At 43.9% G+C, this 27,586-nt stretch overlaps 2 protein-coding genes, 1 long non-coding RNA gene and 1 other non-coding gene across 4 annotated transcripts; 2 read left to right on the top strand and 2 right to left on the bottom strand.

Moving 5' to 3' along the window:
• Nucleotides 1-726: 726 nt before the first annotated feature.
• On the top strand, nucleotides 727-8,431 carry Znf567 (zinc finger protein 567). The gene is made up of 4 exons (XM_042668003.1): nucleotides 727-801; nucleotides 2,185-2,311; nucleotides 3,945-4,031; nucleotides 6,660-8,431. The coding sequence occupies exons 1-4, from the start codon at nucleotides 793-795 to the stop codon at nucleotides 8,351-8,353; spliced, it is 1,917 nt and encodes a 638-aa protein (XP_042523937.1). The 5' UTR covers nucleotides 727-792; the 3' UTR covers nucleotides 8,354-8,431.
• A 5,500-nt stretch (nucleotides 8,432-13,931) lies between these two features.
• Znf146 (zinc finger protein 146) lies at nucleotides 13,932-16,201 on the bottom strand. Its single transcript, XM_042668049.1, has one exon. It carries the CDS (start codon nucleotides 15,504-15,506, stop codon nucleotides 14,631-14,633), a length of 876 nt encoding a protein of 291 aa, XP_042523983.1. The 5' UTR covers nucleotides 15,507-16,201; the 3' UTR covers nucleotides 13,932-14,630.
• A 576-nt stretch (nucleotides 16,202-16,777) lies between these two features.
• On the bottom strand, nucleotides 16,778-27,565 carry LOC122097530. The gene is made up of 3 exons (XR_006145540.1): nucleotides 27,464-27,565; nucleotides 24,499-24,706; nucleotides 16,778-17,277 (listed from the first exon to the last, which is right to left on the bottom strand). It is a non-coding gene; the product is annotated as an uncharacterized LOC122097530 (long non-coding RNA).
• On the top strand, nucleotides 20,885-20,986 carry LOC122097632. Its single transcript, XR_006145553.1, has one exon. It is a non-coding gene; the product is annotated as a U6 spliceosomal RNA (small nuclear RNA).
• Nucleotides 27,566-27,586: the final 21 nt, after the last annotated feature.

Here is a 27,586-nt window from a genome sequence, read left to right as displayed (position 1 = left end):
CCAGGCCCAGAGTTCAGGCCCCACAACCGGACCCCCAAAAAAAAACAAAAAAAAAAAACTAGAGACAAGATGCTATCTTATCTTAGAAAACTAAAAATTAGAATCACAATTTATATCTATTAGGCAAACAGAAAAATGTTCATGTCAGTAATGTTTCTCATTGAGGGAGAGGCAGGTTTTTTTGTTTCTTTGGCCAGTGGTAGGGCTTGAACTCAGGGCTTGGGCACTATCCCTGAGCTTCTTTTGCTCAAGGCTACCACTCTACTACTTGAGACACAGAGCCACTTCTAGCTTTTTCTGTTTATATGGTACTGAGGAATCAAACCCAGGGCTTCATGCATGCTAGGCAAGCACTGTACCACTAAGCCACATTCCCAGCCCAGGGACAGGTTTTTTTTGTCGGTCATGGGGCTTGAACTCTGGGCCCGGGTGCTGTCCCTCAGCTCTTCAGCTCAAGGCTAGCACTCTACCACTTGAGCCACAGCGCGCCACTTCGCTTTTCTGAGTGGTTTATTGGAGATGAGTCTCACAGATTTTCCTGCCCAGGCTGGCTTTGAACTGCGATCCTCAGATCTCAGCCTCCTGAGTAGCTAGGATTACAGGCGTGAGCCCCCAGCGCCCCCAGCAGAGGTAATTTAAACTGAGGTTAACTGTAAGTCACAAGAAAGGCATAAGGTGCTTGTAGTCTCATGTGGTTTCTCTCCTGGTTTGGCTTTGCCCTTGTAGGAACTGCCCCTTTTCTAAAGAGGAGCCCAAAGGCAAGGCTGGTCATCTCTTGCAGATCTCAAAACGATGGCTCAGGTAAGGTGATAGTTATCCTTTGTGAAAGATTCTTGGTTTTGTTTTGTTAAAGGCAATTTGGGTATTTGCTTTTCTTGTCCTAAATCCTCAGCAATCTTCCCGTTCAGAAAACTGGTCTTCATTTTTTCCTTACTCAGTCTCTTCCAAAAACTATGCTAGGATAAAAATATATTTCCTTGAATTGATAAAAATAAATTAGCAAATTTACCTGTTTTATGCAAATAAAATGTAAAAAGACATGGGCCTTTGTCTTAGCAACAGATCTCAGTGAAGATGGAGGTAAAACTTGGAGTGCTATTAGCTAATGCTCCAGGCTTTGAGGCCTTAACTTGCACAAAGACACGAGAATCCTAGTTCTACTCCTAGTTCTACTCTAATCCTAGTTGTGCTCCTTTAGTCTTAGTCATAGTTCCTAAAAATCTGTGGCCTTCCAGTTCCATCTTTCCTGGTACATTGATTGTATTACAGATTTGTTCCTAGGTTTTTATTTCATTTAATTTTGTATTTGGTTCTAGGGTTTGAACTAGGGCCTCAAGCCCTTGCCATGGCCTTTGTACTTTCAGCTAACAAACTATTTGAGCCACACCTTCATTTTGATGGTTGATAATTGTGAACTTTTCTGCTCAGCCCATGAATAGCTAGGATTACAAACATGAGCCACCAGCGCTGCTTCACTGTCTTAATTTGTTATCTTCATTTATTTTATTGTTTAGTTGTACAAAGAGGTTTCAGTTAATCTTTAAGTTTTTTATATGTCCTTGTTATCTAGTATATGTAGGATGTACTGTTGATCTTTTTTATATACTGCTGTTTTTCCTAATCTATTTAACTAGAGGGTTTGCAGGATACTATCTAGGAGTTCACTCAACATTTCAGCAATTATATTTTCTTGATTCATAACTAAGTAAAGCACTCTACACTGAGCTACATCCACAATCTCAAAGTCTGTGCTAACATATCTCTACCCACCCCAGCTTTCCAATGCTAAGTAGAAAATTGTGTCTTTTCCTGTCCTTTTAACCTCTTTGCATCTATGGCTTTTATTTATTTATTTTTGTCAGTCGTGGGGCTTGAACTCTGGGCCTGAGTGCTGTCTCTCAGCTCTTCAGCTCAAGGCTAGCGCACTACCACTTGATACACAGCACCACTTCTGGTTTTCTGGTGGTTTACTGGAGATGAGTCTCAGGGACTTTCTTACCTGGGTTGGCTTTGAACTCTGATCCTCAGATCTCAGCCTCCTTACAAGCTAGGATTATAGGCGTGAGCCACCTACGCCAGGCTTCCTATACAAGTTTTCATCAAATGTCTCCAACTAGCAGGCCAAGAGTGGTCCCCAAAGTGTAGTCACCCTGTTCTATCTTCAATTCTAATCCTGCACTACAGAGACCCCTGTCCTTTAAGGATGTGACTGTGGACTTTACTCAGGAGGAGTGGCAGCACTTAGATTCTGCTCAGAAGACTCTATACATGGAGGTGATGTTGGAAAACTATTGCCACCTCATCTCTGTGGGTAAGAAATTTGTTGTTCTTGTTGATTGTGGTGCCAGAACTCAGGGCCTAGGAGCTGTCTCTGAACCTCTTTGTGCTGAAGGCTGGCACTCTCCCACTTGAGCCACAGTACCACTTCCAGATCTTGAGTGGTAATTGGAGATGAGTCTCAAAGGGACTTTCTTCCCAGGCAGAAAAGTGTTTTTATTTGTGTGTGTGGAACTTGGGATCAGGGTCTAACACAGGCTAGGCAAACCTTCCTAATACTTGAACACACCAGTCCTGTTATTTGTACTTTGTTTTGAAATGGGGTCTTACTATTTTTCTCAGACTGGTCGCAAACACTCAGTTTTCCAGCTCTCTCCTCCTATACGTCCTGATAGCTAGGGCAACAGATATTACCACCACACCTGGTGAGAGATTCTCTTGATTACTCTTTCAGCATTCATTCTCTCTCCTAGTATGATTTGAGTTTCAGAGGTGAAAAAGTGATACGTTCCTTTCAGTTAAAAAGGATGATTGTCTTCACTTACCTGGTGCTGAGTTTACTTTTTATTTTATTTTTTTTGCCAGACCTGGGGCTTGAACTTAGGGCCTGTGCACTGTCCCTGAGCTTCTTTTGCTCAAGGCTACCACTCTACCACTTGAGCCATAGTGCCTCTTCCAGCCTTTTCTGTTTATGTGGTACTGAAGAATCAAACCCAGGGCTTCATGCATGCTAAGCAAGCACTGTACCACTACACCACATTCCCAGTCCTGAGTTTGTTTGTTTGTTTGTTTATTTTTCGTTGGTGGGACTTGAACTCTGGGCTTGGGTGCTGTCCCTGCGCTCTTCAGCTCAAGGCAAGTGCTCTACCCCTTGAGCTATAGTGCCACTTCTGGTTTTCTTTCTTTCTTTTTTTTTTTTTCTGGGTCCAATCATGGGGCCTGAACTCTGGGCCTGGGTGCTGTCCCTCAGCTCTTCAGCTCAAGGCTAGCACTCTTACCACTTGAGCCACAGTGCCATTTCCGGCTTTTTTTTCCCTGCTTATGTGGTGCTGAGGAATCGAACCCAGGGCCTCAAGCATGCAAGGCGAGCACTCTACCACTGAGCAAACCTTCCCAGACCTCACTTCCGGCTTTCTAGTGTTTTATTGGAGATAAGAGTCTCAAGTACTTTCCTGCCTTGGCTGGCTTTGAACCATGATCCTCATATTTAGCCTCCTGAGTAGCTAGGATGACAGGCGTGAGCCACCAGCACCCGGCCTGAGTTTATTTTTATAACAAATGAAAACCATCATCTACATTACCCAAACATCTAACTCCATCTCTGCTAACTCTTCTGATTAGCTATATCCCAGCTACATCTACTTATCTTTCAGATTTTTTTTTTTTGGAGGGAGGGAGAGTGCTAGTACTGGAGCTTGAAGTTAGGCCTGACTTCTGTCCCTTATTTTTTACTTAAGGGGCAGCATTTGAGCCACAGCTTCAGTTCCAGCTTCTTTCTGGTTACCTGAAGAATCTCACAAACTTTCCTGCTGGGGTTGGCTTCAAACCACAATCCTCAGATCTCAGACTCCTCAGTAGCTAAGATTACAGGCAGGAACCACCAATACCTGGCCATCTTTGAGATATTGAACCTTAACCAGCTAAAAAGTCTTCTTATCCCTTATCAGGGTGTGACCTGACCAAACCTGATGTGATCCTCAAACTAGAGCGAGGGGAAGAGCCATGGACAACATTTACAGGTCATGCCAGCTTAGGTAAGTTTCTTTCATGTAAAAATGGATTCATGCTTTTTTGTAGTGTTTTCCTACAAAGATGTTTCACGTTATGTAGTGTTCTTCCTTTTACTCTCAAGATTTATTTTCTATGAACTTTTCCTTGAATCTTTTTTTCTCAACTCCTTGCTATCTATTGGCAGTAGTGTATGCATACGCATACACAGAGTTCTTGGATATGTTCATAGAATTTGATGCCTGATTTTTTTGTTGTTGTTGTTGTTTTGGCCGGTTGTGGGGCTTGAACTCTGGGCTTGGGCACTGTCCCTGCACTCTTCAGCTCAAGGCAAGCACTCTAGTGCTTGAGCCACAGAGCCACTCACGGTTTTCTAATGGCTTATTGGAGATGATAGTCTCACGGACTTTCCTGCCCCGGATGGGATGGCTTTGAACCGAGGTCCTCAGATCTCAGCCCCCTGAGTAGCTAGGATTACAGGCATGAGCCACCAGCACCCAGCTGATGCCTGATTATATATAGTTTATACTTGATTATATATAGTTTATACTTGATTATATATAGTTTATACTTAAAGATTTTCTCCTCCAAAAGCTGGCGCCAGTGGCTCATGCCTGTAATCCTAGCTACTCAGGAGGCTGAGATCTAAGGATCATGGTTCAAAGCCAAAGCCGTCCTGGTCAGGAAAGTCCATGAGACTCTTATCTTCAATAAACCACTCGAAACCAAAGTAGCGCTGTGGCTCAAGTGGTAGAGCGCTGGCCTTGAGCTGAAGAGCTCAGGGACAGCGCCTAAGCTCAGAGTTCAAATCCTATGACCTACACACACACACACACACACACACACACACACACACAAAAGATTTTCTCCCCCAAGATAAGATCCTCTGAATATCCTCTTTATGAAACTAGTTTTAGGTGTTCCATCATTACTTCACTAATTATGCATAGAATTATAGGGAAAATAATCTCTCTCATCTACTCCAAAGGCATAATAGCTGGGTATGGTAGTTCACAACTGTAATCCTAGCAACTTGAGAAGCAGAAATCAGAATGACTGAAGTACAAGTCCAATCTTCACAAGACCCCATCTCAACTGTAGATGCACACTTCTCATTCCAGCTTCACAGAAATCATAAATAGGACTGTGGTCCAGTGTCCCGACCCGCAGGACTCCAACCAGGGCAATGAACCTAAGCGAGAAGGAATGAAGGGACAAGAGACACGAAGAATGACAGCAAGACAAGGATTCTGATCAAGCTGCCAATTTTTATTTTTCACACAGGGGTATTTATATGCTTAGAATAAGGAAGCTTTTTCATTGGCCGTAGCAGCTGTAGGATGTTTGCTTAGGGCAGTGTGAAAAGGTGGTCGATAGCAGCTACCTGGTCTTTGTTTGGGGCAGGATGAAAAGACCAGATTCTGTGAACAGCCTCCTGATGTTCCAGTGAGACAGTCAAGCCTATCATGCAGATAGACTCCCTTTAGGGCTCCCAACAGTCCAGGCTCCACCAAGGCAAAACCTTGAAACCCCATTTGAGAAATAACTAAAGCAAGAGGAGTGGGGATAATAGTTCAAACAATAAGAATGCTAAGAGACTTTGCCTAGCAAACACAAGGTCTGAGTTCAAACCCCTGGACCACCGAAATACATATTTATATGTATATTTATATTCTAAAGTTCCCATTAGAAGTATTTTGCTAGTTTTCCCACTGTATGAGAAAGTAATCTCTAGCTACTTGGTAGATCAGAAGAAGCTAGAACATAGAATTGTACTCCTAAATTCCAGGAAATTGGTACTTAAAAGACTAGTTGGCCAGCAATGGCTGAATGGAAAAGGGAGGTGTTTGGAATAGCATACCTGTGCTTTCCCAGAGTAAGGACACAGGAGTAGAATTATAGATGATCTTTAGCTAGGCGCTTGTGGCTCACGCCTGTAATCCTAGCTACTCAGGAGGCTGAGATCTGAGGATCACAGTTCAAAGCCAGCCTAGGCAGGAAAGTCCATGAGACTCTTATCTTCAATAAACCATTAGAAAACTGGAAGTGGTGCTGTGGCTCAAGTGGTAGAGTGCTAGCCTTGAGCTGAAGAGCTGAGGGACAGCGTTCAGGCCCAGAGTTCAAGCCCCATGACCGACCAAAAAACAAAAACAAAAAACATAGATGATCTCCTTTCTGCCTCAAATATTTCTCTGAATAAACATGTCTTCTAATTTTTTTTTTTGGGGGGGGGTCCGGTCGTGGTCCTGAACTCTGGGCCTGGGCGCTGTCCCTCAGCTCTTCACCTCAAGGCTAGTGCTCTACCACTTGAGCCACAGTGCTACTTTCGGCTTTTTTTTTTTTTTTTGCTTATGTGGTGCTGAGGAATTGAACCCAGGGCCTCATGCATACAAGGCAAGCGCTCTACCGCTAAGCCACCTTCCCAGCCCTCTTCTAATTTTTTTTTGTCCTCTTAATTCACAGTTTAATGGACTTGCCAGAGTCAGTTCATTGTTTCTGAATCTGCTTTTCCAATCATCCATCTTCCACTATTCTATAACTTCTTGGTTTATTTCTCTGTGAAATTTGGTGGGTACAGAAGTATCGGTAGTAGTCATTGCTTATTTTTATTCTTTTCATATTAAAGGACAGAGGTTTTGTTTGTCTTTCCCTAGAAGAAAACTGGAAAGCTGAAGACTTTTTAATGGAATTCAAGGAACACCAACATAACTATTCTAGATCAGTTATATGCATTAACCACAAAAGAATGATGAAGGACAAGAGTAACATATATGAAAAGACCTTTCCTCTAGTGGGAAAGCCTGCCCATTCAAAAGCTCTACCTCCAGAATTTACCTCTCATGGAAAGATTCTGGAAAATGTCTCAGAACTAATCAGCAACCTAAGTCCTGAAAGAAAGAGGTTTACTGAGTCTAACAGGTATGGGAAATCATCCATTTATACTAAGGGAGAGATAACTCATTCTGAAGTCAAGTCTCATAATCATAGTGGCAGGGCTTTTTGTCATAATGACACGTTTCCACAGTATCAGAAGAAAATGACAGTGGCCCAGTCATTTGCATATGACTGTGAGAAAACATTCCTTAAAAAGGGAGGTTTACACCCACATAACAGACTATATAATAGAGAGAGAAGAGCAACCAATATTGAAAGAAAACATATGTGCACTCAATGTGGGAAATCCTTTTGCAGGAAGTCAGTATTGATTCTCCATCAGGGAATTCACACAGAAGAAAAGCCTTATCGGTGTCATCAGTGTGGAAATTCATTCAGAAGGAAAGCCTACCTCATTGACCACCAGAGAACTCACACAGGAGAGAAACCCTTTGTCTGTAATGATTGTGGTAAATCCTTCCGCCTAAAGACAGCCCTCACAGATCATCAAAGAACACACACAGGGGAGAAGTCATATGAATGTCCACAGTGTACAAATGCTTTCAGATTGAAATCACACCTCATTCGTCACCAGAGAACACACACAGGAGAGAAACCATATGAGTGCCATGACTGTGGGAAATCCTTCCGCCAAAAGACAACCCTGTCTTTACATCAGAGGATTCACACTGGGGAGAAACCTTATATCTGTAAAGAATGTGGGAAGTCCTTTCACCAAAAGGCAAACCTTACTGTACACCAGAGGATCCATACAGGGGAAAAGCCCTACATTTGTAATGAATGTGGGAAAGCTTTCTCTCAGAAGACAACCCTTGCTCTTCATGAAAAGACCCACAATGAGGAGAAACCCTATATTTGTAGTGAATGTGGAAAGTCCTTCCGCCAGAAGACAACCCTGGTGGCACATCAGAGAACACATACAGGGGAGAAGTCTTACGAATGTCCTCACTGTGGGAAAGCCTTTAGAATGAAATCCTACCTCATTGATCATCACCGAACTCACACAGGAGAAAAGCCATATGAATGTAATGATTGTGGGAAATCATTCAGTCAGAAGACAAATCTCAATCTGCACCAGAGAATTCATACAGGAGAGAAACCCTATATCTGTAATGAATGTGGGAAGTCCTTTCGCCAGAAGGCAACCCTCACTGTACATCAGAAAATACATACAGGCCAGAAGTCCTATGAATGTCCTCACTGTGGAAAAGCCTTCAGCAGGAAGTCCTACCTCATTCATCATCAAAGAACTCACACAGGAGAGAAACCATATAAATGTAATGAATGTGGAAAGTGCTTTCGGCAGAAGACAAACCTCATTGTCCATCAAAGAACTCACACAGGTGAGAAGCCCTATGTGTGCAGTGAGTGTGCCAGGTCCTTCAGCTATAAGAGAAACCTCACGGTCCATCAGAAAGCTCATAACGGGGAAGATGTGGAAATCAATGAATGATCTTTTGTGTGAAGTCTAAGATGACTGTAAACCTTTAGTTTTCAATAGATAATGATTAAACATGTTAATGTAATTTAATCATGTTCCATATCATTTAACTACTGATTGCTAACATATAAAATTAATTGAAGTTGATCACTTATGATGCTTATTTTTTATTTTTGGGGGGGTCAGTTGTGGGCTTGAACACTGGGCATGGGCACTGTCTTTCAGCTCTTCAGCTCAAGGCTAGTGTTCTACCACTTGAGCCACAGCACCACTTCTGGCTTTCTCTGATTATGTGGTGCTGAGGAATCAAAGCCAAGGCCTCATGCATTTAAGGCAAGCACTCTACCAGAGCCACCTTTCCAGCCCAAAGCTTACTTTTAACTGTTCCTACTAATTCAATTGCTTCGCTTAAAAAAACATATATGTAAATATATGAGCACCTTCCTAGCAAGTTGGAAACCCTGAGCTGAGTTCAATCCCATTGGCAGTTAAAAAAAAAAAAAAGAAAGCAAAACAAAGGGCTGAAGGCATGGCTCCAGTGTAAAAAGAAAAAAAACATATAACATATTTTGAAATGATAATCAGTATTCCCACATTTTTTAAAACATCTTGTTTTGGTCTGTGTATGTGCTAGTACTGGGGTTTGAATTCAGGCTCTGAGCACTATCCCTTAGCTTTTTCATTCTACCACTTGATCCACAGCTCTGCTTGCACCTTTTTGGTGGTTCATTGAAAATAGTCTCATTGAAGATAGAGTGTCATTGAAGATAGTCTCTGATGCTAGGGCTGGCTCTGAACCACTTTTATATCTAATCCTAAGAGTATAGGCATGAGCCACTGAACACCCAATCAACTGTTTGGTTTTTTTTTCTTTTTTTTGTGCCTGTCATGAACTCAGAGCCTGTCCTTGAACTTTTGTGAGCAAGGCTGGTATCACTTGAGCCACAGCTCCACTTCTGCCTTTTTTTGGTTGTTAAATGTTGTTAAATGAGGAGTCTCTCTGATATTGCTTCAAACCATGATACTTGGATTTCAAACTTCTGAGAAGCTAGGATTACAGGTATGAGCCACTGATGCCTGACAATCAACTTCTCATTGCATTTTGTATAATAAACAGTAGTTGTGCAGGTGGTGCCAGTGTTACAGTAGTTGTGCCAGTGCCTCATGCCTGTAATGCTAGCTACTTTGGATGAGATCTGAGGATCACAGTTCAAAGCTAGCCCAGGCAGAAAAACTCCCGGTGAGACTCATCTCCGAGTTACCACTCAACAACCAGAAGTGGAGCTGTGGCTCAAAGTTAGAACACTAGCTTTGAGCAAAAGAGCGCAGGGACACCACTCAGGCCAAGTTCAAGCCTCACAAGGGACAAAACAAAACAAAAAACTGTAGTTGGGCCCAACGAGGGTGGCTCACGCCTGTAATCGAGCTACTCAGGAGGCTGAGATCTGAGGATCTCCGTTCAAAGCCAGCCTGCGCAGGAAAGTCTGAACTCTAATCTCCAATTAAACAAGAGAAAACCAAACCGAAAGTGGCACTGTGGCTCTCACTTTGAGCTGAAGAGCTCACGGCAGAGCCCAGGCCCAGAGTTCAAGCCCCACAACCGACAACAACAACAAAAAAACCCAAAACACTATAGTTCATTATAGCCCCAAAGATCCCATTTCTCTGGTTTATAAAGTTTTGCATGCTTTTAAACTTTGTTAGGTATTTTTATCATACATTAGGATTTTTGTGCTGTTTCACAACATTTCAAAGATTTGTACATTATTGCATGTGGCAGTAGTGTATTTTCATTTTGTACTATTCCATTTTAAGAATATACTTCTATTTATCCTGTTGGTGGATATTTGTATTTTTTATAGTTTTGTGTAATAAAAAATACTGCTGTATATTTTCTGGCTCAGGTGTTTTAGTATATGCATATGTATTTCTATTGACTTAATATCAAACACTGGGATTTTTCTATCCAAGCATGTAAATCTTTTCAGGGATGGAAGATACTGTCAAGCATCTCAGACCTTTCTTAACAGCACCCATCCTAGAGAGAAAGTTCTTAATGAAATCAGTACAGAAAGGTAGCAGTTACTCAAACTGGCAAATTCTCATTAAAATGAAACCTTGGGGGATGGGATTTTGGCTCAGTGATAGAGTGCCTAGCATGAATGTAGACCTGGGTTCAATGTTTCAATACCATATAAACAGAAAAAGCTGGAAGTGGTGTAATAACCCATGGGGGCTCCCCGGTAATCAGCAGGGCCCAATTATCACAGGGCCCTGTGGCCCGGCTGACTGGAGGGAGTGGAGCATCAAGGGGCTGATGTCACTGCGCCACAGGACTTACTGCTGGAAGGGCGCTGAAAGGGGCGTGGTGTGCTGGAGGGGTGGCACGTCAAACCCCACATGCTGAGCTGTCAAGAAGTGATTGGACAGTGGGCAGCTTGGGGAAGGAGCATGAATGGAAGTTGGAAACCGTTAGGGGGAAAACCGTCAGTCCTGTGAGAGTAGGGGGGGAGTGTAGAGAGAGCGCAGAGAGAGAGTGAGAGCAGGAGGAGAAGGCAGGCAAGAGGCAGAGCAGGACAGTCCTGTGGAGAGGTCTGCAGGGGAGGAGGAAGGAAAGAAAAAGAAAAGCCTTCCCATTTGGAAGTTTGGAGGCTTGGAGTTCTGGAGGCCTAAGGTTTGGAGGTTTGAAGACCGACTAATAAAGGCAGGGCTTGGAGGTTTGGTGGTCGAGGCTGCTCTTGGTTCTGGGTATCTAGCCCAGGACAAGGCAGGCCCCCTTTCCGGTGTAAATTTGTTATCTTTAACCGTGCCTTGATGGATTGTCTCGCTGTTTTCAGGTCATAACTGTGGCGCTGTGGCTCAAGTGGTAGAGTGCTAGCCTTGAGCAAAAAGCAGCTCAGGGACAGTGCCCAAGTCCTGAGTTCAAGTCCCAGGACTGGCAAAAACAAAACAAAAACACAGAAATAAGATTCTGGACCACTCTTCTTTGTTAGTTATACTTCTACAGTCCGCACAATGTCCAGTGGACACTTGTCACACTCGGCTCAAAGATCCAGCTACAGAAAGGGCAACACCAATGGGACGACAACACAGACACACACACAGAGACACACACACACACACACACACACAGACACACACACACACACACACCCCTGAACGACATCCATTAACAAATAGTAACCACATGGAAGCAACATTGCACAGTCACAAGACCAATGTTCGAGACCCTAGGAACATTGAACGGACACCTCCCCACGCCACCCCATCACAGCTCAAGTCCTACCCACTCCTACACGGGCAGGCAGAGTCAAAGGTCCACAGAATACTACCACCAACACCAAACCCAGACACAGAACTGAAGAGGTCTCACCCCCTCCAACTCACCACACACGTCACAAGCACTCTGACCCAGCTGTGTCGTCACAAACGTACCCAGGCCCCGCCTCCGTGTGGGGCACCGGCCTGGAACGGTCTCAAACACCGCTCACCGCGTCGCAGATGGTCCCCTCCGGCCCGCACCCTCACCGTCTCTCGGGCCTCCACTCCGGTTCCACCTCCGCCGACCCCACCGGACACGAGCTGCACGCGCGGGCCGCCCGCTGCCTGGACCGGTGCAGCCCACCGAGGCTGCTCTGGAGTCCCAGGCCTGGAAGAGCGGCTCCGGAACTACCGGCTGCGAGGCAGCACCACGTGTTCAGCTCCAAACCAGGCAACTGAAGGAGCGATTTCAAGAGACTTGGGGCAGCAAAGCCAACCAAGGCAAAGACTTTCCCCGAGTGCCAGCCTCCAGCCAGAGAGGGAAACCGTGAACTACCAGGTCGTCCTTCTCCCTGAGAAATGTTGTCCTGAAGAAACTGTTACTGCGTGGTTAATACTGGGAAATGTAGTCCAGAACGCCCGTTAACGTGAGCCGCAAGGGCTGCTGGGGAGTGTAGTCCCTGCCATGAACCGAAGTCCAAAACCTGTAGCTGGATGGAATTTTGTCAGTGAAAGCTCTCCAAATTCCCACCTTAACAGTTTGTTGCTACCGAAGCCCTTCAGTCACTGTCAAATTGTTGGATGCATTCTTCGGTGTGACACCTCATACTTTTACCTTTCCTACAATGTGGAATCATACACAGCCTTTCCAGAACAATTTCCTTAATATGAATTTCCTCATTGCCTTTTAATGGCTTGGTTACTGACAACTATTGTATTTAGTGCCAGGTTTAACACAGGGTCTGAAAGCTGCCCCTGAGTGTTTATTTTCGCGAAAGGCTAGCCTTGGACAGTGTCTAGGCCAAAAACTGGCACAAAATAATAAAAATTTTCAAAATACTTGGAATGCAACTGCAAACATAAAACATTTGCACCAGGCGCCGGTGAGTCACGCCTGTAATCCTAGCTACTCAGGAAGCAGATATCTGAGAAAAGGTTCAAAGCCAGCCCAGGCAGAAAAGTCCATGATGCTCATCTCCAATTAACCAACAGAAACCGGAAGTGGCGTTGTGGCTCAAGTGGTAGAGGGCTCGCCTTGAGCTGAAGAGCTCAGAGACAGCGCCCAGGCCGACCCCCCGCCCCCCCAAAAAAAATTATACACACACACACACACACACACACAAAATGAAGTTTGCTGTGTACCCTAATGTTTAATGAGAACTAAATTTTTTAAGCTCAATGTTGTAAAATGTTAAGAACTCCCAGGACATAAATATTATAGTGCATACGTTAAAAGGAAAGAAGCACATTTGGCATTGTTTTTAATTTTAATAAAATAGATAATTTCATGTTACATAGAGCAAGTCATCCACTCATTGTTGATAAAATTTTAGAAATATTTTCTATAAAAAGTTTAGTATCTGACTGGGAATTAATGAGTTATATCATTTCTACAAGTACAGTTCCCACCCTCAACCCCTTTTTGAGAAAATTTAAAAATACAGAAAAGTACAAAAAATAAGACAAGATTATCCATATACCATAATCCAGAATGAGCCAGTATGGTTGTATATTTACTTGCAGTCTTTAAAGAGAAATGAATGAGTCTATGAAAACTGAAGTCCCTCCCCACCCAACTTCCCACACTCCTTCACAGGCCGTCACAAGCTTGGCTGTATCCTTCCAATTCATCTCACTTTTACATACATACATACATACATACATGAATCGATTACCAATATAAAGAACTAGATTTCATAAAGGAACATATAATTCAAATTTACAAAGTCACTGTATATATGTCATTTTGCAACATCATTTCAGATGCCTTTGCTCCTAGACATATGGATGTCATTTGTTGCATTTGACAGATGTGTATTTCATCCTGATGACATTTCAGTTGTTTCTCCTATTTATCTACCATGTAAAGTCAAGCCACATCATGTTTTCTGGGATATAAATTTCCTGAGCATACAAAAGGAACTGCAAAGATAAACTTTTGGTTGTGGGGATTGAACTCGGCCTGGGTGCTGTCCCTCAGCTCTTCAGCTCAAAGCTAGCACTCTACCACATGAGCCACAGCACCACTTCCAGTTTTCTGGTGGTTTATTAGAGATAACTTGTCTCAGGACTTTCCTGCCTGGGCTGGCTTTGAACCGTGATCCTCAGATCTCAGCCTTCCTAGTAGCTAGGATTACAGGCATGAGCCACCAGCGCCTGGCTAGCAATGATATTTTTAAATGTTACAAGGAGTTATTTCTACTTCCAAGGTCCTATTTCGGTTGTTAATCTCCATGGATTTGACTTTTATGTATAGATCATGATCTATCTCCCCTCCCCCTACTAGAAAAAAATATTACCTCCACTAATCAAACATTTTGGGTATTTCATCTCCCCAAAACCATTTCTTTCATATGCTAAGTTCTCATAAATGCATGGGTCTTTTTCTGCAATCTTTTCTGCCCTATTCTATCAATACAAGAATTTTTTATGATTTATAGACCATATTTTTGTCTCTCCCCTTCCAATACAGCTTATTTTTCCTATACAACACTAGAAAAGAACTCCAGATGTATGCGGATAGCAACAACAGGGATATTTTCTGGTTTGTGTTTTAGTGGAAATGTGCCTCAGGTTTCAAACATTACCTCTTCTGCTCCCTGTAGGCTTTACTCGTTGGGCACAGGCTTTTAAATCATACCGATGCCTTTCTCCTCAGTATTTCTCTGCTGTCCCATAATTTTAGCATTTGCTAATGTTCACCTGACTTTACAACTGCTTTACAACTAAGATGACTTTTTATGATGCGCTGTGAAGTGTAAGCTCCTGGCCATTACTTTTGCATTTTGAATACACTCAAGAGAGTTCTTTAATGAGTATGAATTTTCTGATGTCTAATGTGGTGTGACTTCTGGCTGAAAGCCTTGCCACACTCACTACATTGGTATGGCTTCTTACCTGTGTGTATTCTCAAGTGCAGAGCTAGAGTAGAGAACTGAGAGAAGGCTTTCCCACACTCATTACACCCGTAGGGTTTCTCACCTGTATGGCTTCTCACATGCACAGTAAGAGAGGAGCTCTGGGAGAAGGCTTTGCCACAAACATTGCATTCATAAGGTTTGTCCCCTGAATGGATTCTCACATGCACGATGAGTGATGTTCGCTGTGAGAAGGCTTTTCCACACTCATTACATTCATAGGGCTTCTCTCCAGTGTGAATGTTCTGATGCTTTATGAGGTACTTCTTCTGGCCAAAAGCTGTTCCACACTCATTACATTTAAAGGGTTTCTCTCCAATATGAATTTTCTCATGCTCGGTAAGGTTTGACTTGCCACTAAAGGTTTTCCCACACTCCTTACATATGAACGGCTTCTCTCCTGTATGAGTTCTCTGGTGTCTGATGAGATTTGATTTCTGAATGAAAGCTTTCCCACAGTCTTTGCACTGGAAAGGTTTCTCTCCAGTGTGAATTTTTTGATGGGTAAGCAGGTTTTCTTTTTGACTAAAGGACTTCCCACAATCGTTACATTCAAAAAGCTTCTCTCCAGTATGAGTGTTCTGGTGCTTAATGACATACTGCTTTTGGCTAAAGGCTTTCCCACATTCATTACACTCGAATGGTTTCTCTCTATTATGAAAATGCTCATGCTCAGTGAGACTTGACTTGTGGCTGAAATTTTTCCCACATACCTTACAGGCATAGGGGTGCTCCCCGCTACAGATTCTCTGACTGGAGCGGGACATCTGAAAGGAGGCTCTTACAAAGTCACAAGTGTTGTGTACAATAGGATTTTTTTGATGAACAAAGATTTACTCTTGGCTGAAGGTATTTCCACATTTCTTACATTTATAAAGGCTATGTCTGACCTCTCAGCTACATAGTAATGGATAAGGTTTGAGAGACTTATAAAAGAGTATATTCCAACCTGTCTCTAGAGTACAAGTTTCTTACTATTCAATCAAATTTTGCCAGAGTCACTGGTTTCTCTCCAGCACGTGTTTTCTGCCACTCAGTGAGAACTGTCATCTAGCTGAGGGCTTTTCACTAATCCTTAGAAGCACAGGGCTTGGCCTCAGCATGACTTCAACACTCAGTAAGATGAGATACCTGAGTACAAGACTTCCTGTGTGTGGAAAATTCATAGGATTTTTCACTAGTGGGAATGCTCTGTTAGCAGATGGGACACAAAGTTTTTAAACTAAAACTATGTCATTTCCATGCTCCTTTATCCTTACAAAGAGGTTACTACCCTAAGAAGTAGGCTGTGGTAGAGGATTTCCAAACTAATAATACTGCTGATTCTTTCCTATACCTTCTTGCCTATTTATGGTTAAAATGTGCCTCAAACTCAAACATCGAAAAAGTGTTGCTTTAAAAAAAATAGCTGGAGGGCTGGGAAGGTGCTCAGTGGTAGAGCACTTGCCTTGCATGCATGAGGCCCTGGGTTTGATTCCTCAGCACCACATAAGCAGAAAAAAAAAAGCCAGAAGCAGCACTATGGCAAGTGGTAGAGTGCTAGCCTTGAGCTGAAGAGCTGAGGGATAGTGCCCAGGCCCAGAGTTCAGGCCCCACAACCAGACTAAAAATAAAAAAAAAAAAAAAAAGCTGGAGCCGGGCGCTGGTGGCTTACTCCTGTAATCCTAGCTACTCAGGAGGCAGAGATCTGAGGATGGAGATTCAAAGCCAGCCTGGACAGGAAAGTCTGTGAGACTCTTATCTTCAATAAACCACTAGAAAACTGGAAGTGGCACCGTGGCTCAAGCCGTAGACTGCTCGCCTTGAGCTGAAGAGCGCAGGGACAGCACCAAGGCCCAGAGTTCCAGCCCCACGACCGACAAAGAGAAAGAGAGGGAAAAAAAAAAAAAGCTGGGTGCTGGTGGCTAACACCTTTAATCTTAGCTTCTCAGGAGGCTGAGATCTGAGGATTACAGTTCAAAGCCAGCCCAGTTATTAAAGTCCTGGTAAGACTTTTATATCCAATGAACCACTGAAAACCCAAAAGTAGAGCTGTAGCTCACAGTGGTAGAGCACTAGCCTTGAGCAAAAGAGCTCAGGGACCGCACTTAGGCCCTGAGTTCAAGCCCAAAAATGGACAAAAATGAAGCAGCACTATGCCAGGCCCTGGTGACTCACGCCTATAATCCTAACTACTCAGGAGGCTGAGATCTGAGGATCACAGTTTGAAGCCAGCCTAGGCAATAAAGTCTACAAGGCTCTTATTGCAATGAGATATTTAGCCCCAATTAACTATGGGGGGAAAAAATCCAGAAGTGGGCTGCAACTCAAATTGTCATCTTGAGCTTTTAAAAAAGTTGAGGGACAGTACTCAGGCCCTGAGTTTAAGACCCAGAACTAGAACAAAAAATAAAATAAGGCCTGTGAGCAGAAGGATTATTTTACAATTGCCTTATATGCAGTGCTCCTTTCCTCAGTCTGTGCTTTATTGATGATGGATGCAATTTGTCTCCAAGTTCTGATGTATCTCTAACTGCTCATCATCTTCTCAGGCTTCTTCTGAAATAGAACGCAAAGAACAATAAAGAAATTAGTTGTAAGTGCTCAATACTACAGATGGCACATTTTAACTATTCAACTACTTTGATGTTATCTTTTTGTCATGGGCTTGAACGTAAGTCCAGGGCACTGTCCCTGAACTCTTCAGATCAAGGCTAGCACTCTACCACTTTGAGCCACAGCACCACTTCTGGTTTTTTTTGGTGGTTCATTGAAGATGAGTGTCTCACAGACTCCCTTGCCCAGGCTGGCTCTGAATCACGATCCACAGATCTCAGCCTCCTGAGTAGCTAGGAGTATATGCGTAAGCTACCATCACCTGGCTTATCAACACTATAATTTGTGGAAATTCCCCATTACCAGCAGTGAAAATAGACTATTTTAGGATAATCAACTGGCAGCTCATCTCCCAGAATGAAACAATGCCTATGACCAATATTTCTGAATAAATTTGAAGAGAATTCTTATAGATATCTGAGTAAACATGGTATTTCTGAGTTTAGAGAAATGTAAAGGACCACTCCTTCATATGAAATGAAAATGTATTGTCCATAGAAATTTAATTAGAGGGGGGCTGGGAAGGTGGCTCAGTGGTAGAGCGCTTGCCTTGCATGCTCAAGGCCCTGGGTTTGATTCCTCAGCACCACATAAGCAAAAAGAAAAAAGCCAGGGGGCTGAGAAGGTGGCTCAGTGGTTAAAGCGCTTGCCTTGCATGCCTGAGGCCCTGGGTTCGATTCCTCAGCACCACATAAGAAAAAAGCCGGAAGTGGCGCTGTGGCTCAAGTGGTAGAGCGCTAGCCTTGAGCTGAAGAGCTGAGGGACAGTGCCCAGGCCCAGAGTTCAGGCCCCATGACTGGACCCAAAAAAAAAAAAAAAGAAAAAAAAAGAAAAAAGCCAGAAGTGGCGCTGTGGCTCAAGTGGTAGAGCACTAGCCTTGAGCTGAAGAGCTGAGCGACAGCGCCCAGGCCCAGAGTTCAGGCCCCACGACCGGACCCAAAAAAAAAAAAAAAAAGAAAGAAATTTAATTAGAGGCACTCCAAACCCAGGGTCGCCTAGTAAATGAAAGGTGGGGAAGAGTTACATGAAATTAACACCAGTAAATAGATTTGTATGATGCCAACTCCATTCCACAGCTATAAAGCCAAAAAATATGTGGGCACTGAGGCATACATACCTATGAGGTATTAAAGGATATGGAGAAACTAAAAGGCACATAAAAACTGAATTCCAATGCCCCCCCCCAACACAGATGTCATTTGTATTCATATTTCATAGCCAAAATAGATGACCTGAGTCTGGCAGAGTTCACTTTGTAGAGTAAGACAGTATAATCCTTCTACAGGGAGATGACTGGCCTTCTGTGAGCATTCTATGGTTAACCATTAAAGCTTCCCATGCAAGAAGAGCTTACAGTCTGTTTTTGGTGCATCAGCATTAAAAGCTTGTGCAGCAAATATTCCATACACATTTAAGGAATATCACTAAGGTGAAAGATCAAAATATGTAGGAAAGCCAGGAGCCAGTAGCTCACACCTGTAGTATTAGCTACTCAGGAGGCTGAGATGTGAGGATTACAGTTCAAAGCCAATCTGGGCAGGAAAGTCCATGAGACTCTCTATTTCCAATTAACCATCAGAAAACTGAAGTAGTATTGTGTGAGGGCTATAGCCTTGAGCTGAAGAGCTAAGGGACAGCACCCAGGCCCAGAGTGCAAGCCCCATGACCCACTCTCCCCAAAAAAAGTAGGAAAAAAGAACCAAAAATGCAACCAGGCCAGATATCAGTGGCTCATGCCTTTAATTCTATTTACTCAGGAGGCTGAGAGCTGAGGATCTGTTTCAAACCAGCCTTGTCAAGAAAGCAAAAGAAACTTATCTCTAATTAACCACCAGAAAATCCAAAGTAGGGCAGTGGCTCAAAGTGGTGGAGCACCAGCCTTGAGCAAAAGACCTCAAGGATAGTACCCAAGCCCCAAATTCAAACTCCATGGCAGAAAGAAAGAAAGAAAGAAAGAAAGAAAGAAAGAAAGAAAGAAAGAAAGAAAGAAAGAAAGAAAGAAAGAAAGAAAGAAAGAAAGGAAGGAAGGAAGGAAGGAAGGAAGGAAGGAAGGAAGGAAGAAAGACAGAAAGAAAGAAAGAAAGGAAGGAAGGAAGGAAGGAAGGAAGGAAGGAAGGAAGGAAGGAAGGAAGGAAGGAAGGAAGAGGGCTTGGAAGGTGGCTCAGTGATAGAGCGCTTGCCTTGCATGCCTGAGGCCCTGGGTTTGATTCCTCAGCACCACATAAGCAAAAAGAAAAAAGCCAGAAGTGGCACTGTGGCTCAAGTGGTAGAGCGCTAGCCTTGAGCTGAAGAGCTGAGGGACAGCGCCCAGGCCCAGAGTTCAGGCCCCATGACTCGACCCCCCCACAAAAAAAAAAAAAAAAAGAAGGAAGGAAGGAAAGAAAAAAAAGAAAGGAAGGAAGGAGAAAGAGAGAGAGAAGAAATTTGCACAATGTCTGAGACTTAAGAAAAACTCTCTCTGAGAAGGATTGACCCTTCTGGGGAAATTATAAGGGAATTTATGGAAAATAAACCAACCAAGCAAATTATAAGAGATTTTATGAAAAATATATGAAACCACCACACAACAATTAGAAGGCTAAGGCAAGGAAGACTATGTAAGTCCCAGCAGGCCAGGGTTACATAGTAAGACTCTGTCTCACAAAAGAATAGCAAATAGTATCTGTATAGGAAACAAATGAATTAAAAAAAGAAAGAAAGGGGCTAGAAAGGTGGCTCAGTGGTAGAGCGCTTGCCTTGCATGCATGAGGCTCTGGGTTCGATTCCTCAGCACCACATAAGCAAAAAGAAAAAAGCCAGAAGTGGCACTGTGGCTCAAGTGGTAGAGCGCTAGCCTTGAGCTGAAGAGCTGAGGGACAGCGCCCAGGCCCAGAGTTCAGGCTCCACGACCGGACCCAAAAAAAAAAAAAAAAAAAAGAAAGAGAGAGAGAGAGAGAGTGCTGGTGGCTCATGTCTGTAAGCCTAAGCTACTCAGAAGGCTGTGATCTGAGGATCAAGTTACAAGTCCGGGCCGGACAGGAAAGTCTGTGAGACTCTTAGCTCCAAGGAAATACCAGAAAATCAGAAATGGTGCTGTAGCTCAAAGTGGTTAAGTGCTAGTCTTGAGCATAAAAGCTCAGGGACAGCACTCAGGCCATGAGTTCAAGCCCCATACTGACAAAAAAAAAAATTCTATACAAACACCTCTGTTGTGGGCTGGGAAAGTGGCTCAGTGGTAGAGCGCTTGCCTTGAGGGACAGCGCCCAGGCCCAGAGTTCAGGCTCCACGACCAGACCCCCCCTCCTCCAAAAAAAAAAACCACCTCTGTTGTATACAAAGTAAACATAAACACTCCATTTAAGTTGTAACTAGTCAAATTGTAAACAACAAGTTTTCATAGGCCATCCATTTTACTTGGAAGAAAATTAACTTATATGCTATGGTTACTCAGACTTGTAACAAACTATAAAAATGATCCCTGAAAGTACAGTCTCAGTTACTCAGACTTGACTTTTCTTATAAAGTATTTTCTTCAAATAGGTGAAAGTCATTTCAAGAAAAACCACTCTGCATGCTCGCTTTGACAGCACATATACTAAAATTGGAATGATAGAGATTAGCATGGCTCCTGCACAATGATGACACGCAAATTCATGAAGCGTTCCATATTTTTTAAGTTGATGTTTGGCAAAATAAACCCCAAGATAAGGATTCAAATGTTTTTTCATTCTTTCTTTTTTTTTTTGGGGTCCGGTCGTAGGGCCTGAACTCTGGGCCTGGGCGCTGTCCCTCAGCTCTTCAGCTCAAGGCTAGCGCTCTACCACTTGAGCCATGGCGCCACTTCTGGCTTTTTTCTTTTTGCTTATGTGGTGCTGAAGAATCGAACCCAGGGCCTCAGGCATGCAAGGCAAGCGCTCTACCACTGAGCCACCTTCCCAGCCCCTGTTTTTAATTTCTTGAGAATGTTTCTAACATAGATATAAGATGATTTCTTTGTTGCTTTGTATGTCCCTCCCCCACGGTATAACCCCTGTTTCCACTGTATTTGATGTTGGTGTAATTTGTGGAGGGGAAGGGAAAAAACAAATTGTGTAAATAGGGATACAGATTGACTCACTGCAACAATGAGATGTACAAGACGTTATGTCAAAAAACGAACTTTACAACTTTGGGAGGGAGAGGGGGACAGGACAAAGGAGGAGGCAACAATGCTTGATAAGAAATGTATTCATGGCTGGGAAGGTGGCTCAGTGGTAGAGCGCTTGCCTTGCATGCTCGAGGCCCTGGGTCCAATTCCTCAGCACCACATAAGCAAAAAGAAAAAAGCCAGAAGTGGCGCTGTGGCTCAAGTGTTAGAGCACTAGCCTTGAGCTGAAGAGCTGAGGGACAGCACCCAGGCCCAGAGTTCAGGCCCCATGACCGGACCCAAAAAAAAAAAGAAAAGAAAAAAAGAAATGTACTCATTACCTTGCCCATGTAATTGTAACCCCTCTGTACGGTATTTTCACAATAAAAAAAAATTTTTAAAAAAGAATCACTTTGATACTGCATGCTGTCAATGATAAAATTTGAGGTTTTAATACAAAAATCAAAATTTCAAAATTGTGTATCGTCCATAATGTGACTGGTGATGTTAACATGCTTCTATAATGTATAATGATATGTCAATTTCTGAAACATTTGCATAACTTAATAAACCAGTGTCTCCCAAATAAGCAATGTACAATAATGTATTTGAAATGTCTAACTTTGGGGCTGGGAAGGTGGCTCAGTGGTAGAGTGCTTGTCTTGCATGCATGAGGCCCTGGGTTCGATTCCTCAGCACCACATAAGCAGATTAAAAAAAAAAGCCAGAAGTGGCACTGTGGCTCAAGTGGTAGAATGCTAGCTAGCCTTGAGCTGAAGAGCTGAGGGACAGCCCCCAGGCCCAGAGTTCAGGCCCCATGACCGGACCAAAAATAAATAAATAAATAAAGGATGGAACACTGAACAAAGGGCCTCTCAAATCCCTAAGTAGTCTACCATTTGAGCAATACTCTCAGCCCTTTGACTCATATTTTGTTTTGAGACACTCATGCTAATGTTGTCCTGGCTGACCTTCTACTCCAGTACTTGCACAAAATAAAACAAAAACCAACTATAAATTCAATCCACAGTACTGCCAAAAACAAAAACAACAGACAATGGGAAGTAGGGATACACATGTGAAATATAATCCTGAGACATTTGACCACTGAAAGAATGAGAAGTGAGCCAGGGGCAGTGGCTCACGCCTGTAATCCTAGCTAGTCAGGAGGCTGAGATCTGAGGATTGCAGTTCCAAGCCAGCAGGAAAGTCTGTGAGACTCTTATCTCCAATAAACCACCAGAAAACTGGAAGTGGCACTGTGGCACAAGTGGTAGAGCACCAGCCTTGAGCTAAAAAGCTGAGGGACAATGCCCAGGCCCAGAGTTCAAGGCCCACGACTGACAAAAAAGAAAAAAGAAGCCGGGCGCCAGTGGCTCACGCCTGTAATCCTAGCTACTCAGGAGGCTGAAATTTGAGGATCGCGGTTCAAAGCCAGCCTGGGCAGGAAAGTCCGTGAAACTCTTATCTCCAATAAACCACTAGAAAACCGGAAGTGGCGCTGTAGCTCAAGTGGTAGAGCGCAAGCCTTGAGCTGAAGAGCTGAGGGACAGCGCTCAGGCCCAGAGTCCAAGCCCCACAACCAAAAAAAGAAAAAGAAAAACTGATTTTAAAAAAAGGGAGAGAGAAGGAAGTGGTAGTAAAGAAGGAAAGTAAGTATCAGATGATGTGTAAACACAACCTGTAAAGGGGCTGGGAAGTTGGCTCAGTGGTAGAGCGCTTGTCTTGCATGCAGGAGACCCTGGGTTCAATTCCTCAGCACCACATAAACAGAAAAAGCTGGAAATGGTGCTATGGCTCCAGTGGTAGAGCACTAGCCTTGAGCTGAAGAGCTGAGGGACAGTGCCCAGGCCCAGAGTTCAGGCCCTATGACTGGTAAAAAACAAACAAACCTGTAAAGCATAATGCCTAAGGAAATGTATCTATACACATAGGAGAATATGAACTGGATATGAAACTTTAGAGTTCACAACAAAGATGGCAAACACAAAGTATAAAACTGGGCATTGCTCCTGTTGTAAATCCAAGCTACTAAAAAGGCTAAGAACAGGAGTTTAGTGATTATAGACCAGGAATACAAAAGACCACAACACAAACGGATAGATGGCGGTGGTGACATGCTTCTGTTATCTTAGCTGTATGGAAGGCAGAGATGAGGCAGATCATAGTGCTAAGCCAGCCTGGGCATAAAAGACTTAAAAGACTCCACCCAACAGGAAGCCTACATAGGTGGACTGTGGTGAAGGAATATGCCTGAGCAGGTGAGACATCATCCCAAAAATAATTAGTACAAAGTAAGACTAAAGCCGGGTGCCAGTGGCTCATGCCTGTAATCCTAGCTACTCAGGAGGCTGAAATCTGAGTTTCACGGTTCAAAGTCAGCCTGGGCAAAAAAGTCAGTGAAACTCTTATCTCCAATAAACCACCAGAAAACAGGAAGTGGCGCTGTAGTTCAAGTGGTAGAGCGCAAGCCTTGAGCCGAAGAGCTGAGGGACAGCGCTCAGGCCCAGAGTTCAAGCCCCATGACCAACCAAAAAAAAAAAGTAAGACTGAAGGAACATTTAGTGGTAGATTACCTACTTAATCACAAAGTCTCCAGTACTGGTAGGAAAAATTAAAGATTTTAAAGTATAAAGTGCTGATATCCGAAATAAAATGGGAACCTGGTCCCCTAGAATCTGGAAATGTTACCCTGATACATAGGGAACTCATAGCAAGTGATATCCCACGGCTAAGTCCTACAAGAAAATGTCTTGCCGGGCGCCAGTGGCTCACACCTGTAATCCTAGCTACTCAGGAGGTTGAGATCTGAGGATCATGATTCAAAGCCAGCCCAGGTAAGAAAGTACATGAGACTCTTATCTCCAATAAACCACCAGAAAACCAGAAGTGGCGCTGTGGCTGAAGCAGTAGAGCGCTCACCTTGAGCTTAAGAGCACAGGGACAGTGCCCAAGCCAAGAGTTCAAGCCCTACCACCGACCAAAAAAAAAAAAAAGAAAATAGTTTCCAAATATTTCAATGTTGACTGAACTATGCAGGTCTGGTTGTCATTACTCACCTGAACAGACTTCCTTTCCACTTTTCTCCATGAATGCAGGATTCAGATAGTTTGGCCTCTTTATAATCTGCTTTTGGGAAAATGGCACAGCACTAAAATGTTAATGCCAGGGCAGAAGTACCATTGTAGGTTTCAGGTGAAGCCCAGGGGCCTCTGGGGCTTCTGAGGAGGAGGAAAAAGTCCTTTTCAGAGATGCAAAGGAGTCAGGCTGTGAAATAGAACAAAATAATGACTTTTTGCCTTCGAGACTAAAGAACACAAGCATTTGACCAAAGCCTCTGGAACTTTTTGAATCCCACATTTCAATAATACTAAGAAAGCCGGGCACTGGTGGCTCACGCCTGTTATCCTAGCTACTCAGGAGGCTGATCTGAGGATTGTGGTTCAAAGCCAGCCTGGGCAATAAAGTGTGTGAGTCTCTTATCTCCAATGAACCACCAGAAAACCAGAAGTGGTGCTGCAGCTGAAGTGGTAGAGTGCTAGCCTTGAGCTGAAGAGCTGAGGAACAGCGCCCAGGCCCAGAGTTTAATTCCCACGACCAACAAAAATAAAAAATAATAATACTAATACTAAGAAATGTTAAGTCTCCCTACATCTAGAAATGGAGAGAGAATTAAATTCCATAATTTTAGTCACATAGATAAATTCAAAGCTGGGTGCTGATGGCTCACACCTATGACCCTATCTACTCAGGAGACTGAGATCTGAAGATTGTAGTTCTAAGCCAGCCTGGGGAAAGAAAAGTCCATAAGATGCATGTCTCCAATTATCTACCAAAGAAAACTGGAAGTTAGAAGTGGCGCTGTAGCTCAAGTGGTAGAGCACTTTCCTTGAGCTGAAGAGCTCAAGGTCAGCGTTCAGGCACAGAGTTCAAACCACACAGCTGACCAAAAAAAAAAAAAAGTTTCCGGGATGGGAAGGTGGCTCAGTGGTAGAGTGCTTGCCTTGCATGCACGAGGCCCTGGGTTTGATTCCTCAGTACCACACAAGCAAAAAAGAAAAAAGCCGGAAGTGGTGCTGTGGCTCAAGTGGTAGAGCGCTAGCCTTGAGCTGAAGAGCTGAGGGACAGCGCCCAGGCCCAGAGTTCAGGCCCCACGACCGGACCCCCCCCCCAAAAAAAAAAAAGAAAAAAGAAAATGGAAGTGGAGGTGTGAACCAAGTGGTAGAGTGCTGTCCTTGAACAAAAAAGCTCAGGGAGCTGGGCACCAGTGGCTTATGCCACTGAGGATCCTGCATCTCAGCCCCCTGGGTAGCTAAGATTACAGGTGTGAGCCACTTGTGCCTAGCTTTCATCAATGTATTGTTATTGTAAGAACTAGTTTTCTTCAACTATATCTCCTAAATTGGCTGTTGGTAAAGTCAAAGGCTATTGATTTGCATATCTTAATTTGGTACCCAATTATCACTTAATCCTTAAAGGTATGTGAAAGGGGTCTGAGAGGTGACTGAAGTAATTTTCTTCTTATGTAAGAAAATTCACACAATCTAAGAAAACTTGGGACTCATTAAGAAGTTAGAGCTGGGCATTACTGGCCCATGCCTGTAATCAATCATAGCCACTTCAGAAGCTGACATCTGAGGACTTAGTAGTTTGAAGATTAAAAATTTGAGTCTGAAGTAAGCACTGCATAACAAAAAAATTCCTATCAGTTACTCTCATTTAAATAAAAGAGGTAATATATATTTTACCTCAAAAATAAATGTGTTTGGGCTGGGAATGAGGCTTAGTGTTAAAGTGCTTACCTAGCATGCATGAAGCCCTGGGTACCACATAAACAGAAAAAGCCAGAAGTGGTGCTGTGGCTCAAGTAAGTGGTAGAGTGCTAGCTTTGAGCACAGAGAGGCTCAGGAACAGAGCCAAGGCCCTGAGTTCAAGCCCAGGACCAGCAAACTAAATAAATAAGTGCAGTTTTTTTGTGTACAACTGTTTTAAAAACATTTTTCCAACTTTTTTTTTTTTTTGGGGGGGGGGGGGGCGTCTAGTCCTGGGGCTTGAACTCAGGACCTGGGCACTGTCCCTGAGCTTTTTTTGCTCAAGGCTAGCACTCTACCACTTGACCTATAGCACCACTTCTGGCTTTTTCTGTTTATATGGTACTGAGGAATTGAACCCAGGGTATCATGCATGCCAAGCAACTAAAATACATTCCCAGCCTATTTTTCAACGTTTTAAAGATACACATTTCGTCATAACAGTGCACTTTTCTCACGTACAAACTTAACCATTAATGAAAAAAATCACATGGAAACCCTCCACCATCACGCACCAAATTTACTATTAATAAAACTCGAACAGGGCACCCACCGGTGGCTCACGCCTGTCATCCCAGCTACTCAGGTAGCCAAGATCTGAGGACCCAGGTTCGAAGTCAACTTGTGCATGAAAGTCCGTGAGACTCTTATCTCCAATTAGCCAATAAAAAGCTACAAGTGGGGCTTTGACTCAAGTGTTACAGCATTAGCACTGGGGGTCGGGGTGGGGGGGGGAGCTCAAGGACACCAACTAGGCGCTCAGTACCAGCCCCCAAACTGGCACAAATCTTAAAAATCATTAGTTCCTATCTCCTGGGAGTGACTGACTCCGTCTCTTCCAACCCTTTTCAAGCTCCCAGGCCAGCGGATGCTCCCTGAAAGATGGCCCCCTCCCCATTATCCGCACTTCCGATAACGGAAGTGAGGCTGAGACTTTAAACCTCGACGCCGCCCGAGTCCGCGGCTCCTCCTCACCGACTGCTGGCGGTCGCACCCTGAACTCCTCCGTTCCCCGTTGACAGGTCAAACTTGGCGGTCAAATCCAGGGTCACCCGAGCTCAGAGCCCGCCCTCCCCCTCCCCCGTCCCGCCTCCTCCCCGAAGGCCACCATCGCTTAACCCTTGTTCCTCGATCCCGCGCCGCGCCGCGGAGCGACCGGGAACCCTCCCTTCAACCTCCCCGACCCGACCGACCCAAAACGCCCAGATCCCACCTCCTACTTTCGCGCCACGTGGACCCAGAGGCCGTACTGACCCGCGGACAAAGACCAAAATGTCCACTCCCGGTGCGCTGCGCCTGCGCACTGCTGAAGGCGAGCGGGCACTCCCAGAAGCCA

Source organism: Dipodomys spectabilis, unplaced genomic scaffold, assembly GCF_019054845.1.
Source record: "Dipodomys spectabilis isolate Male_0828 unplaced genomic scaffold, ASM1905484v1 ptg000422l, whole genome shotgun sequence".
In the NCBI taxonomy this organism is placed as follows: Eukaryota; Metazoa; Chordata; class Mammalia; order Rodentia; family Heteromyidae; genus Dipodomys; species Dipodomys spectabilis.
Note: the sequence above shows the minus strand (reverse complement) of the source record. Positions and strands in the feature narration are given on the sequence as shown.